This window comes from Jaminaea rosea (genome assembly GCF_003144245.1).
Source record: "Jaminaea rosea strain MCA 5214 unplaced genomic scaffold BDZ90scaffold_4, whole genome shotgun sequence".
Lineage (NCBI taxonomy): Eukaryota > Fungi > Basidiomycota > Exobasidiomycetes > Microstromatales > Jaminaea > Jaminaea rosea.
The window spans coordinates 892158-905192 of NW_020289978.1; the positions used below are offsets into that span (position 1 = coordinate 892158).

At 59.7% G+C, this 13035-nt stretch overlaps 3 protein-coding genes across 3 annotated transcripts; all 3 read right to left on the reverse strand.

The window, feature by feature from the left end:
* Positions 1–512: 512 nt before the first annotated feature.
* Positions 513–4625, reverse strand: BDZ90DRAFT_204907 (RhoGAP-domain-containing protein; the record flags this gene model as incomplete). The annotated part of the gene is made up of 6 exons (XM_025503920.1): positions 513–762; positions 823–1213; positions 1286–1501; positions 1580–1780; positions 1901–3310; positions 3650–4625. Coding segments are annotated over 6 exons (3444 nt in total), but the record flags the coding sequence as incomplete, so codon positions are not given.
* A 1670-nt stretch (positions 4626–6295) lies between these two features.
* On the reverse strand, positions 6296–10272 carry BDZ90DRAFT_274261 (hypothetical protein; the record flags this gene model as incomplete). The annotated part of the gene is made up of 5 exons (XM_025508830.1): positions 9765–10272; positions 9621–9650; positions 8426–9544; positions 7729–8380; positions 6296–7557 (listed from the first exon to the last, which is right to left on the reverse strand). Exons 1-5 carry the CDS (start codon positions 9771–9773, stop codon positions 6296–6298), a joined length of 3072 nt encoding a protein of 1023 aa, XP_025363210.1. The 5' UTR covers positions 9774–10272.
* A 583-nt stretch (positions 10273–10855) lies between these two features.
* Positions 10856–12859, reverse strand: BDZ90DRAFT_231581 (hypothetical protein). Its single transcript, XM_025505915.1, has one exon. It carries the CDS (start codon positions 12824–12826, stop codon positions 11060–11062), a length of 1767 nt encoding a protein of 588 aa, XP_025363211.1. The 5' UTR covers positions 12827–12859; the 3' UTR covers positions 10856–11059.
* Positions 12860–13035: the final 176 nt, after the last annotated feature.

The window sequence follows — 13035 nt, forward strand, 5'->3', positions numbered from 1 at the left end:
TTAATTCGTTTGAAAAACCTCCTACGCTGCTCCCGAGAAGCGATCTGCTTGCCTTTGCTGTCAGGCTGGCATCAACGAGCGATTAAAGAGCCGTTCGTGAGCGCGACCAACCGCCACCCTGTTCTCTCGCTTCAACTCTGAGCCCGATGTTTCTCCTCCTTCATGCCTCACCCTGATCCCGAATGCGGGAGATGGATCTCCGCTCGACGTGGGAGCGAGAACAACACTCGTGTCCCGGACGCACGGTTAACGAAAGCACTCTGCACCCCGCCTGGCTGAACAGCAACAACAACAACGTGATGCTCACGAAGATGATCAAAGAACGGATGGATTATCATTGAAATGACTGACAGCTCGCACAGAGCGGCGGCAGCGGAATCAAGTGAAAGATGAGCGAGCCTGAGCTCGTCAACGAGCGAGAAGAGTCCACGATTAGAGAGCCTTTGAATACAGAAAGAAATGCCCAGCTACCCTGATCCCATCGCCTGTTTTGACTTCCACTACTCGCTGCCAAAGACAGCCTCGGCATTCTCGCACAACCACTCAACCGTGATACTCTTCTGGCCCATGTCCGCAAATTCCCTCGACGGGTCTCTGCTGCGCATCAGCGTAGGCCCAAAGACGACGCCAAGATTACGGGCCGTCATGCGATTCTCAGCCTGACGATCGCCAATGCGCTTGAGATGGAGACAGAGGACCTTGAGCGTGTCGTGGTGAGGAGCCGGAAGTTGACGAATGAGATGAAGCATGCGCTCCTTCTTGCTCGAGGAGGGAGTGGTAGCCACCGAGCCATCCTCCCCGTCAGCACGGCCGACCATTGACGAGCTCAAACCGGCATCCCCATCGGCGTGCTGCTGTGCGCTGCTACTACTCGTCTCCGCAGCCTCAATGAATGCTTCGTGCAGCTCGTACGTGAGAAGCGGTTCGGGCAGCTCTCTGAAGTAATTCTTGAGTACGGAAGTAACGGCCGACACATCATTGAATCGATCGCAGTCGTCGAGGTCGAAGCGTTGTCCACGCTCGAACAATTGCGTGATGATCTTGAGCTGTGACGAACCTCCAGACTTGCGATAGATCCCTTCGAAGTCCATGCCGTTTACCTCGACTGCTTGAATGCACTTGAGAACGATCACAGGGACCAATGGCGAAGAGAGATCTGGCCGCCCTTCTGATGCGACTTGGTCAATGAGGGAGCGCCCGAAGATCGTTGGGGCTAGCTCGCCGCCTCCAATGACGCTGCCTTGACCGTTCATGCTGCCCCCATCGGCGGCGACGATTCCCAGACCCATGCTCGGCCCTCCAGATCCAGTGCCCGCACCAAGGTAAGGCTGATGGCAGGACAGGGATAGGCTGTTCAAGCATTTGCTGTGGCAGACTTGACCGCAGAGGGCGCATCGTACTTCGCTCTGTCCCCACATATTCTTCTGACAGGCAAAGCAGCGCGTTGGGCGGAGGACGTTGAAGGGCTGGAACAAGTGCTCGCGTACAACGACCTCATTCGCTACCAGAGCGTTGCCGTTGGAGCCCCCGCCAGAGCCAGAGCCGCCGGTGATGGATGCACCGGCCATCGAGGAGCCACCGTTCATAGACGAACCACCACCTGCGACACTGCCTAGCGGGACTGCTGACGACTTGGGCGGAACAGGCGGAGAGTGGACGCCAGGGAGGGCTGATGCAATTCCTTGTCCCGCGCTCTTGGCTCCCGCCTTCATCCACTTGAACTTCTTGGCTGCAGCAGAGGACGTAGCATTCATCGCTGCCGCTGCCGCAGCCGCTGCTTCTGCTCGAGCCATTGCGGCCTGGTGAGGCGGGAATGCCAGTCCGCCCCGTGCCGCGCCTGATGCTGAGGTCGTGGACGTTTGGTCTGAGTCGATGCCGAGGGAAGAGGAGCCACCCCCACCTGCTGCGTTGCGATCTTGGAAGCCAGGTAGGTCTCTGGCTGACGAGATTGAAGAAGAGGTGTGGTGGTGGTTGCTGAGGGAGGATGTCTGAGAGGACTGCTTGCTGCGCCCACCGAACCAGGATCCCTTGGTACTGCTCGGCGCTGCGGCTGTCGATACGCCTGAAGAGGACGAAAGGTGCCCTGGGCTGGGCAGGGCCAGATTGCTGCCGGGCCGAGCTGGCGATGACTTGCTCGCTTCTCTTGCACTCTGCGCCGCCATTTCAGCAGCGGTCAACGACTCGACGCGATTCTGAAGCTTGGAGAGGAGCAGATTGAGCTCCTCATTTCGCGTATTGAGCGCCTCTGTCTCTTCGAGGTAGACGTCGCGCGACTGACGGAGGTCCTCAATCTCCAGTAGCAGCTCGTCCCTCTGATTCGTCAGGTCGTTGATCTCCTTTCGATACTTGGCCTTGACACCGTCCAAGCGAACGCTCAAGCGTGACTGCAGAGTCTTCTTCGACGACTCGTCGCCCGCACCGCTCCCCTCACCACGGCTAGTGGGCTCTGTTGACTTGGAGGGAGGCAGCGGCGCACGTCCGTCTTGCATCGCAATCAGCTCAGCCACCTCAGCTACTGTCATATCCCTCTCCACGGTCAGCTTGGCGAGATCCCTTGTCATGTCCTCGAGAGAAGTTTTGACGTCCTTTGACCTGTTCGCCATCCTCTCCTGCCTCTGCTCCTGCTTCGCCACACTGGTCAGCTTGCTAGCCTGCTCCGACAACTGCTGCTTGAGCTGAAGCATCTGCAGTTCTGCATCCTCGCGAGCGTGGACCTGCTGTTCGAACTCAGTCTTGGCGTGGCTGAACCCCTGCGCCGCCTGTTGGCTTGCACGCTTCATGCGCTGATACTTGTGCTGGAGCGTCTTCATCTGCGCTTTGGTGTCCTCGAGCTCCTGTAGGATCGATTCGATGAAGGACGTGTCCATGCTTACCCGGCCGTCGTCTGACGCTTTCAGCGATTCGCGGACGCGGGCTCGCAGAGTGGTAATCGAGGAGCTCGCGGGGACCGCAGAGCCGTCTCTGCTAGATGACACGGATGCTCGCCCGGTGGACTCTGCTAAGTCGCGCTCACGAGACGAAGGCGAGGGTGAGCCGGGCCCATCTACATCAGCGTTGTGTTGATCCCCGCCAATCATCGGGCTCGAAAGCTGGATGCCGTCCGAGCTGTCGAATTGCCCGAACGTGTCCATCAAGTTCATCAGGTCAGGATCATAGAAGGAGAAAGAGCCAGCGAGAGGCGCATCGGTCGTCCCAGGCGGTGTTGGCTGCAGATGCTGTGACTTCGAAGTGGTCGCAATGGGCATAGGTTGTAAGAAGTCGGCCTTTGCGATCATCCCCGGCCCTCCGACATCAAGGTGCGAGCCGGGGTCTTTGAATGAGAGCTTTGACGCTCGTTTGACCTGAACTGCGCTCAAGCCTGCAGGCTCCGTATCAGACTCGGCGTCTGAGGCCGCAGCATGTGTAGATGAGCTCCCCTCATTGCCTCGCTTCGTTGGGGTTGCGTCGACTTTAGCGGGTTCAGCCACGCTGGTCCTGGTGGGAGTATCTTGCGCTTCTTTTGCTTCATCGGTAGGTCCAATGCCAAGCCCGACTGGCAAGGCACTCTTCGACGATGTGGGCGCCGGGCTTGACTTTGCAGCTGCTGCCTCTCGTGAGTGTGAGTCGGTAGACGCTGATCCTTTCACTTGCTCGTCAACAGAAGCTCTACCGCCTCTGCAGCTGAACGAGTCGGCGGTAGCCTCCAAGTGACTCGACTCGCTGGTCGGTGGTCTCGGCAAGGGCGACGGTGCCATACGGCTGATGTTGGAATTGGAATCTGCCGTCCTTGGCCGCGGATGAGTCCCGCTTCGCAGCTCACGCAACGTAGGCTGCCCGCTCGGCCTGCCGATGGACGGGGATGGTGTATGATGCGATTGTTGGCTGAAAGACTGGGTCAAGGCCGGGGAAGCAGAGTCCTTGGGGTTGGGCGGAGGTGGAGTGGGGCTAGGACTGCTTGGCGGTGGATTCTCGGAGACGTTGCTTCGTCCTGAGTCGGCCAGTGGTGTGGGAGGCGCTGAGCTTTCGAAGGAGGACATCGTCGGTGTTGAGTCAGGCAGCCCTACCGATGCCTTACGAGGCGAAGGTGTCGGTGGTGCCAGTACTGCAGGCGAGCTCTCGGGCTGAGGACTGCGGATGCTGCTACTACTCGTCTCGCCGTTCTGTGCTGCGGAGCTTCCGTCTCGAACAGCGCTGCTGTCCTTCTTTCTTCTTGAGGTCCCATCCTTGTTCCTCGTCCTCCGTTTGTTGTCCGCATGCCTCCTACTGCGAGCAACTCTCTCATTGTGACAAGGCATGCAGTAGATACCTTGACTCGTCTTTGCAAACACGAGCTCTTCGATCCGGCTATTGCAGGACCGACAGGTGAAGCAAGAGGCGTGGTACGACTCCTCGCCGGTCATGATTGCCTCCTCGAGAATGGGCAGTCCGCAGATTTGACACGAGTAGTTGCATCGCCCGCATATAGGGTGGCCATCCGATAGCAACAGGATGTCGTCGCGATCCGTGCTGACCTTCTCGTGGCATTTGGCGCAGCGAAAGCACTCGAGATGCCAGAGGGATGTCGCGAAGTGGACGACGCCTGCGTCTGCCGAGTCTTCGTTGATGGCTAGGCCGCATCCTCCGCAGTTGACGTCGGTGAAATCTTCTGTGGTGAGAGTGTCCTCGAGACTCGTTGCCGAAGCGGCGGCGGGGACTGCATGCTGCTGGTGTTGATGGGTATCATTGGACGAGCCCGCTCGCGGCCCGGCTTCACTGGCATTGACTGCTTGCCAGGAGGACCGCGAGAGGGAGCTCGTCGAGCTTGAGGCTTGAGGCTGCGTGTGTGGGCCAAGGCCGGCAGTCAACTCTGAGTCGTGGCTGTTGCCGTGCTGCTGTTGGTGATGATCGGGAAAACGTGGGCTCGACGTGGAGCGCATCTGGCCGTGCTGTGATGGTGAGGGCGAAGCTGCCGCTGCTACAGCCGCCATGCTGGGCACAGCTACGACAGACGGTGAAGAGGTAAAGATTGACGAGGTCGCTGATCGCGAGGCAGCGTCAAGATCCACCGATCACGCTGCGTTGAGCGAGATGGCCAATGATGATGACGAGTGGGTATGTCGCGCGAGGGCGAGGGGTAGCGGTATCAAATTGGCCGAGCGGGTCGGACGTTGTCCTCCTTGATGATGAAGGCGAAGAAGAGAAAGGGCGACAGCGACGACAGCAGCGGCAGCTGCGCTCGGATCTCTTTCTTGGCTGGCCGGCAGCGGCGTTGAAGGGTAAGGGAAAGATGAAGGAGAGGAGGTGAGCCGAGGCTGCGCGGGGCTGCTGCTCAGTCGTCGGTGGTGGTGATGATCGTCGGGGATCGTGAGATCGTGGGATCGACAGCTGCACTACGAATAGAAAAAAGAGAGGAGGCGCGAAGCGATGCTCCGTTACGCTAGACTAGCGGGATAGCTGATCTGCCGGCGAGGAGCAAGCACTAGTCTGGCAGCGGCAATGTCGACTTTGGGTGCAAGGTGATGCTGACACGGATCCCGAGAGCAAGCAAAGGAGAGGGGGCGAGGGCGGATATGTGCGAGCGTGTTGTGTCGTGTTTGGTGGGAGGAATATCGGTAGGGTAGAGATGAAGGCAAGCAAGAAGAGAGGGCAATGACGGACCAAAGGCAATCAATCAAGCGTCTCCTCCTCGCCTTGCTCCCCGTGCCGCTCGACTCGACTTCGCCGCCTTCGCCTTCGCCTTCGCAAGTCCCGCGACAGCTGTGTTGCTGCGCAGCTGCTGCTCATGTGGGGCGCTTGCCAAGGCGAGTAAGTCGTCACTTCTCTCTCCTTGCTCTGGCCCGCCGCGCCGCGCCATTTAGCCGGGGTCAGGGTCGACGCCCACCAGAAACCAACACACAGAGAGGGAGCGCAGGGCAGCGCAGCGCGATTTAGGACTCGCGACGATGGACCAGGGCGGGCCGATACACCGATGCTACGCTCACCTCGTTCAATTGACAATCAATGTGATGATGACGAACAAGTTGTATGATGAGTGAGTGAGTGAGTGAGTGAGGGAGGAAAAGCAGGAGAGAGAAGGGGTGTTGGCTAAGGTAGCGACGCAATGTATCGATGAATGGAGCGATGACAAGGAAAAAGAGGGCGCGAGCTTGGGCGGGCGAGATAGCGCGACGATGACGATGTGTAAAGGCAGTCGCATCGGATGTACTCGTACAAAGAGAGACAAGAGGCGTCGAATGGTATCGTGACCGAGCTACACATCGTACGGATGAGCAGCTTACTCCAATAAAGCTCCCTTGTGCGCGCTTGCGTCTGCAATGTAGTATCTTTTCTTCCTCCTCTACCGAACACGCCCTGCCGACGAGCCCGCAGTACCTTCGAGCGGTACACCCCAGTCTGGCACCTGTCTCGGCTGGCCACCGCCACCGTCCATCCCCATCCCAGTCTGATAAGATTGTTGCTGCATCATCCCCATGCCCTGTCCTGGCATCTGAGGGCCCCCTCCCAGATTCAACCAATCCCTCTGATCCCTCCGATTGCCCACGTCAAACATCCAGACCCTCAGCTTCCAAATCTTGAACAGGTCCGCCACCAGCGCTCTAAAGTCCACCCTGCTCGCCGCCGTGTAGTAGAAGGTCAGCTTGCGACGATCCCACTGCAGCTCGGCGGCGAGAACGCGCATGGGGAGGTTGCGGGCTGAGACTTTGGCAATACACATGGCCAGCGCTCTTTCTTCGTCAGCGGCTTTGGAGGCGAGTAGAGAGGTGTCGCTCGGAGAGGCCTTGGAGTAGAGGCGCTTAGGGTTGATGGAACGTGCGGCGATGGCTGCACGACTGCCCAGAGACGAAGCGGCGGATGGCGCAGGGCCGTTGGTGAGGTTGGTACCAGCGGATGCGGCTCCTGGTAGTCCTGGCGTGCTTGGTCCACCACTGCTAGGCGCGCTCGCACCAGCCGCTTCATTGGCTTGCACCGCAATGAAATTCCTCACAGACTCCACTGTGAGCGCATCGTTGAGCACGCGTCCCACGTCCTTACCCCTGTCCGCCTCCACGATTACCAGGTCGTCCCTGCGGATCACCTCCCCATCAGCGCGCATCGCCTCCAGAGGCTTGAAAAATAGGTCTGTCCTCCCCTGCTTGAAGCCGACAATGTATAGACGGGTATCGAGTGGCAGATTGGACAGGGGCACGCCCCTTCCGAGGTCCTGTAAGGTGGAGGGGCCCGCGTTGCTTGAGCCTGGAGGAGGGGCAAAGCCTGGCGTACCCGGTGCTGCAGCTCCGCCGCCTGCCGAGGGGGCGAGGGTGGCAAGAGAGTGAAGAGCCCATTCATTGAGCATGCCAGATGGCGGTGGTGGGGCCATGCTAAGCTGCGGCGGCTGCTGCCCTCCATAAGGGTGAGGCTGCGCGACGTGATGCGACTGTTGCTGGTGGTTGATATGTGGGAAAGGGGACGTTGGCTGGGGGTAGGCACCGAAGGGAATGCTCTGCTGCTGGTGGTGGTGGTGGTGGTGCTGCTGATTCGCCCAAGCACTTCCCGGTCCGCCTCCTCCTACCGCGAAAGCCTTTGCATTTGGCGAAAGACCGAATCCATTTCCACTCCCGACTGAAGCAACCGAAGCGCTGTCAGCGCGATGACGCTGAATGTCTCTGGGTATACTCCCCATCCCGCTGCTCGTCGGCGACGAGGCTCGAGGCCCAACTGATGCGGATCGACTCTTGCTAGGCGGATAATGAGCACGATGCCCCTCATCAGCACCATCACGTCGCCACCTACCACCGTTGGCCTCGTCAGAGATGACCGAAGCCCAGTCGGGAGGCGAGCCGTACTGCTGACCGAAGAGGGGAGGCATCGACGAAGCATGAACCCCAGTAGCAGCTGCTTGAGAGGATGGGACGCGCATGCCGATGCCAATGCCGGCACCACCTGCAGTCGCGCCTCGCGCGGCTCGAGCATCAAACTCTTGCTGTTCTGCCGAGATCTTGTCAAGCTCAGCGTTCAGCTGGCCAAGGTCGGTCGTGAGGTCGTCCTCTGAGAAACCCTGATTCCCAGCACGGTCTGGTGCGCGCGGCGTCTCTGACTCCAGATATGCTAGACCTCCGCGATCCAGAGAGGCGCTTCTAGTAGGTCCACTAGACTCGGCGACAGGCTCGAAGCCCACCGCACGTCGGCTGGCCGCAGGGCCGTACCCCATGGCGCCGGCCCCAAGGGCCGAGTCTGCTGGTGTGCTGAATGAGTGCCTGCGCGATTCGCTGCCAAAAAAGGAAGGACCATGCCTGTCCTGGTACGTAGCAGGATGGTCTCCGTATCCTGCCAGAGCAGACCTTCGCTCTACAGGGCTCTGACGCGCTGTCTCCCCTCCTCCATCCTCCCAGGAGTGACCAACTCCGCCACCACCAGCGCCCCCACTGCTGCTGAGCTCCCTATGCTGCCGGACAGGGGATGGCCAGTCTGCAAAAGCAGGACGACGTACTCCGTCACCGACGCGCGGGCTGATCTGCGGCTGGTACTGGTGCTGCGCTAGAGCGTGGTCGTGAGGGTCGCCGTAGGCTGCCGCGCTGGATGAAGAGCGCTGACGCAAGCGAGCGGGATGATAGCTCTGCTGGTTCTGCTCTCCAATGCCGAGCGACGAGATGGCGTGGTGTTCGATACCCTCCGGCATGGTCTCGAGAACACGAGGCGACGATGTGTAGTCTCTAGCGTCACTCCGCGATGGGCTCGGCCCGCGGCGATTCTGTTGCGATGCTGAGCGACCCGACGAGCCGTCCGTTGACTGTCGGGTGATCGGGTCTGGGGCATTGAGTGCCCAGGGGACGAAGCCCAGATTGGGGCTGGCAGCCATACCGCGTAAAGAGCCGTTACTACTGGTAGCGTTGCTGCTCTGTGACCGCAGAAGGGCTGGAGCCAAATGGCCTCTGCGGACGTCGGGAGGCCAGAACTTGTGGGAGGAGTCTGAAGCTGGGCTGTCGACTGAACCAGGGAAGCCGCTGACTGACTTGGAGTCTGCGTCTACCGAGTGGGGTGAGGTCCCAAAGGCTGGGATGCCGTTGCTGTTGCCGTTCGTACTACCTTCTTGATGCCAAGCTGAGCCACGAGAAAGGGATCGATCGCGGTTGCTCCTCTGCGAGCTGGAGAGGACGACTGGGTCTGAAGCTTCTACTAGATTGGATGTACGTCGATACCAGCTCTGGCTGTGCTCGCCGCCGACTGCCCAAGGCGAGTGAGCGTCGCTGTGACCGCTCGAGAAGGGGCTACCAGCTGAGTGCTGGTTAGATGAAGGAGAGTAGCCGCCTCCAATGGGAATGCTACCTGGCACTGATTGCTGCTGGTTGATCGCCTTGTTCGACAGGTGGCGGGAGAGGGACGTCGGTCTAGGCGACGCTTGCCAGGCTGCAGATGGCGATGGTGGCGCGACAGCTCGATGAGTCTCTTTGCGTGCCTGATGGCTGTCGGATTCGTCTCCTCCGTGCTTAAGAAAGTCTAGTGAGATGGAGAGGGACTGCTGGTGTGCAGACGACGAGGGTACTTGAGAAGCATCTGGCTTTTGAGCTCTAGTGGAGCTGGATGGTGGGCCCAAGTCTTCGAGATCAGACTGCGCGGCGAGAAAGGATGGCGAGGGTGAGCTGATCGATTGGTCGCAAAGCAGAGAGTGGATGTAGTATGCTCACCTGGCTCCAGGTATACGTGGATGCAACGCCCTGTTAACGATTTCGGCAGCGACGAGCCGTACAGGTCAGCGGGGTCATGCGCACAACGATGGACTGAGAGCAACGACGTCGCCCTTCAGCTCGCTCGCTCGCTCACTCACTCACCTTGAGCATTCGCGGCTGCCGGATCACCCTCCTTGCAAGCAGCAGGAGAGGCAGATGAGACTTGACGGGGCAAGAAGCTGGTTGTGGAGAGCGGCGAGGATCGAAGCTCGAGACGAGCAAGGTAGTTGAGGCAGAGAGACTTAAGAGCTGCGTCGAGATGGAGGCTTGGCTTGCCTGAAAGGGTCGATTGGCGTGGGTTTTGTCGTTCCTGACTAGCTACTTGGCGGATGATGAGTGGTGAGGATCGAATAATGAGCCGTCCCGGTGCTCCGCCCGCGAGACCTCGTGACGTCAATGGCGAACGGCGAGGTGGGCCGTCCTCTGGAACTCGAGAGCGTGTGTCTATGATTTGATGGAAGGACAGTGGCGGTACAGTGGTCGCGGGCCGGACGGTCCGAGTCGTCGAGATGAGGTGGTGGTGATTGTGGTGGGGAGGATGCTAGGCAGAGTCGTGTGTCGTCGGCGACCTTTAGATCCAGGACGAGATGCAAGTGAGCGAGGGTGAGTCTGGACCCGGGCGCCGAAGCGCCATGAGGCGTCGTCTCGTCGATCGTCTGTCGTCTGAGCGGGCGGCAGCAGCGGCGGTGGCCACTCGAAGGAGAGCAACAGAGGGCAAGAGAGGGCAGTTCTATCTTCTGGCTCAGCAGCTGCGAGGCACTGCGCCACTCTACCCCACATTAGGCTTCGCGAGAGGTCAGCGCGGGCGGGCGATTCTGAGCGTGGAGAGCAAGCGGGACCCGCCCCCATCTGTGGTCTCGTTTCGTAGGCGACTGTCGCAGATAGGGGAGAAGCAAGCAAGACCACGCTCTAGCTCCTCCCTGGGAGCACACGAGCGGCAGCGCCAGTCCCTCTTTGTGGGCCTGTCGACATGCTGTGCATATGTCTGAGCGTGGCCACTGCGCTCAGACTAAAGGCACAGAGGGGCCGAGATGAGCAGGGTCGAGCGCGCTGCGTGATGAATGATCGTCATTTCGTGGGAGAGATCGATCCAAAACGGGTGTCAGTCTGAGAAAGTTGATCACTTGGAGTGGAGATCTGAGTCTTATTTGGCAATGGGTTAGAGACCGATGGCGGTGTACGGGTAAGATTCGACTGGGCAAGGGGAGGTCGGTCCTGCAATTGATTTCTCACGATGGAGCATCCAGCTCCGCGGGTGGGACAACAAATGCCGCGGTTCGCCATCTACTCTTGCGCTTGCCATGCCATGCTATGCTACGCCATGCTGCTACGCAATCACGGCTCCTTTTCATCTTCCCCTTCCTCCTCGCTGGCCGCCTTCATCCGGCTAGCCCCCTTCACTTCTTAACCTTCTTTCCCATCCCAGGCAAGGTGAAGAACTCGCAGATCTTCTCCGACGGGATCCCCTCGCCTCTCCTTCCTCCTACAGTCGACATTTTACATCCCCGCGTGACGCCGACCACAGCGCCGGATTGAGCGTCAACGATTGGCCCGCCAGACGAGCCGGGTGGAGGAAAGTTTGGTACGCCGTATCCGCCTATGCCTCGTGTTGAGGTGGAGCTACCGGTGGCGTTACTCAAGGCACCGTCTTGACTGGTGCTGTCGGGCTGAGCTGCCCCGGGAACAAAAGCGCTTACGCTTTCTCCTCTCAAGACAGCTGGATTGATCCTCGACTCCCTGACTAGCTTATACTCCATTGTCTCCAGCGAGTCGTATGTCCCCGTCTGCGCCTCAGAGCCCTTCCCGTCTCTGTACTCCACGAGTCTAACCTCCCCCCAGCGTGACTGAGTCATGGCGTCCCCCTCGCTCTTGACTTGCGAGGCAGAACGCCCGGCTGGTGACGAAGAAGAGGACGAAGGTAGAAGAGTGAGAGAGGGTGAGGAAGAAGGCGAGTAAGAGAAGGCGGGGAGGGAGCAGGCTGAATCGTCTTCGAAGCCCCAGAAGGAGGAGACGAGGAGGTGAGAGTTGGCGGAAGAGGGGTAGGGGGAGATTGGAAGAGTCTTGGGCGCCAGAGCTGGCGTTGACGATGCTGCTGCTGTTGAGGACTGTGCCGCCTCGCCTCCCACGGGCAGCGGCTCCTTGGCGATTCTGAGCAGGACCAAGTCTGAGCTGGGCAAGCTGGAAAGTAACGTCTGCACCGGGTAGACGTTGCCCCGTCGAGTAATTGCAATGGCTGCTGACTGATCCTGTCCCTGCTGAGACGTCTTGGCAGCAAAGGCGCTGCGCAGCGTGTGTGCAACTGTGACGACAAGGTGCCCTTCTGCCTCGCCCTGTGCGACCTGCGATAGCTCCGACCCGCCCTCAACGGCAAAGCCGGTGCAGACGGAGATCTTCTCCTGACCACGAGGCGCTGTGACGTCTTCGACGTAGGCGAGGAGCAGAACACCATCGTCATCGGTCACCTCCGGCGGGACGTGTGGCGACTGATTCGCATCCGTCCGTGGTACGAGGACTCTGCGATCATCTGCGGGAGCCGATTCATAAGGAAGCTCGATTGGCAAGACTCGCCCCGCCTCCTGTTCGAATAGCTGCCCGAGCTGACGCAGCCCGGCTCCTTGTCCTGATGCGTGAACGCCTCGCGCTGCATTGAGGACGCGCTCGTCTAGCTCGTTGCGTCCACGCAGCGAGTCGATGCTGTGTGGGTGCTCCCTGTCAATGGGTGTTGCATTCACTGGATCACTACGCTGCTCCCCAGGCATCAGCGGCAAGTCATCCGTAGGAACCCCTGTAGTGCGACGCTGCGGCCCATTAGGAGGAATCGCCGTACCTTTGACGCTCTGCAATGTGCCTTCTCTCCCGCCACTGCGTGAAGTGGAGCCAGAGCTCCCTTGCTGCTTGCCCAGGTCGCGGAGCAGATCGGACAGATCATTCGGGTTGTCTGGTCTAGGATGGACGACGAATGCTGATGATGATGCTGAGGACGAAGAGGATGCTTCAGCTCCAGGCTGAGGTGGTGGCGGTGGTTGAGTACCCCATCGTGCATCGACGCTTGTGGAGGCTCCGATGGGCTGAGCATATGTGCGGCGTGGGCAATAATTGTGCGTGCTTTGTGCTACGATTCTGTATGCGCTGCTGCGAAGTGATTGTCTAGCGACGATTGTCATGGTGTTGTGAATTATTGGTGTTGTCGTTGAGGGAGGAAAGTGGATGGCAGGGCGCAGGCGCAACCGGACTCGAGCTTGACCTAAGCGGCCATCTCCGGGCATACTCGAGCTCCGCGATTGCGATAAGGCGGCGAGAGAGTTCCACGTGGTCGAAGGGGGAAGCGCTTGGGCCAGGACAATTCTCGATTGATGTCGTGCGGCGGCCGTCG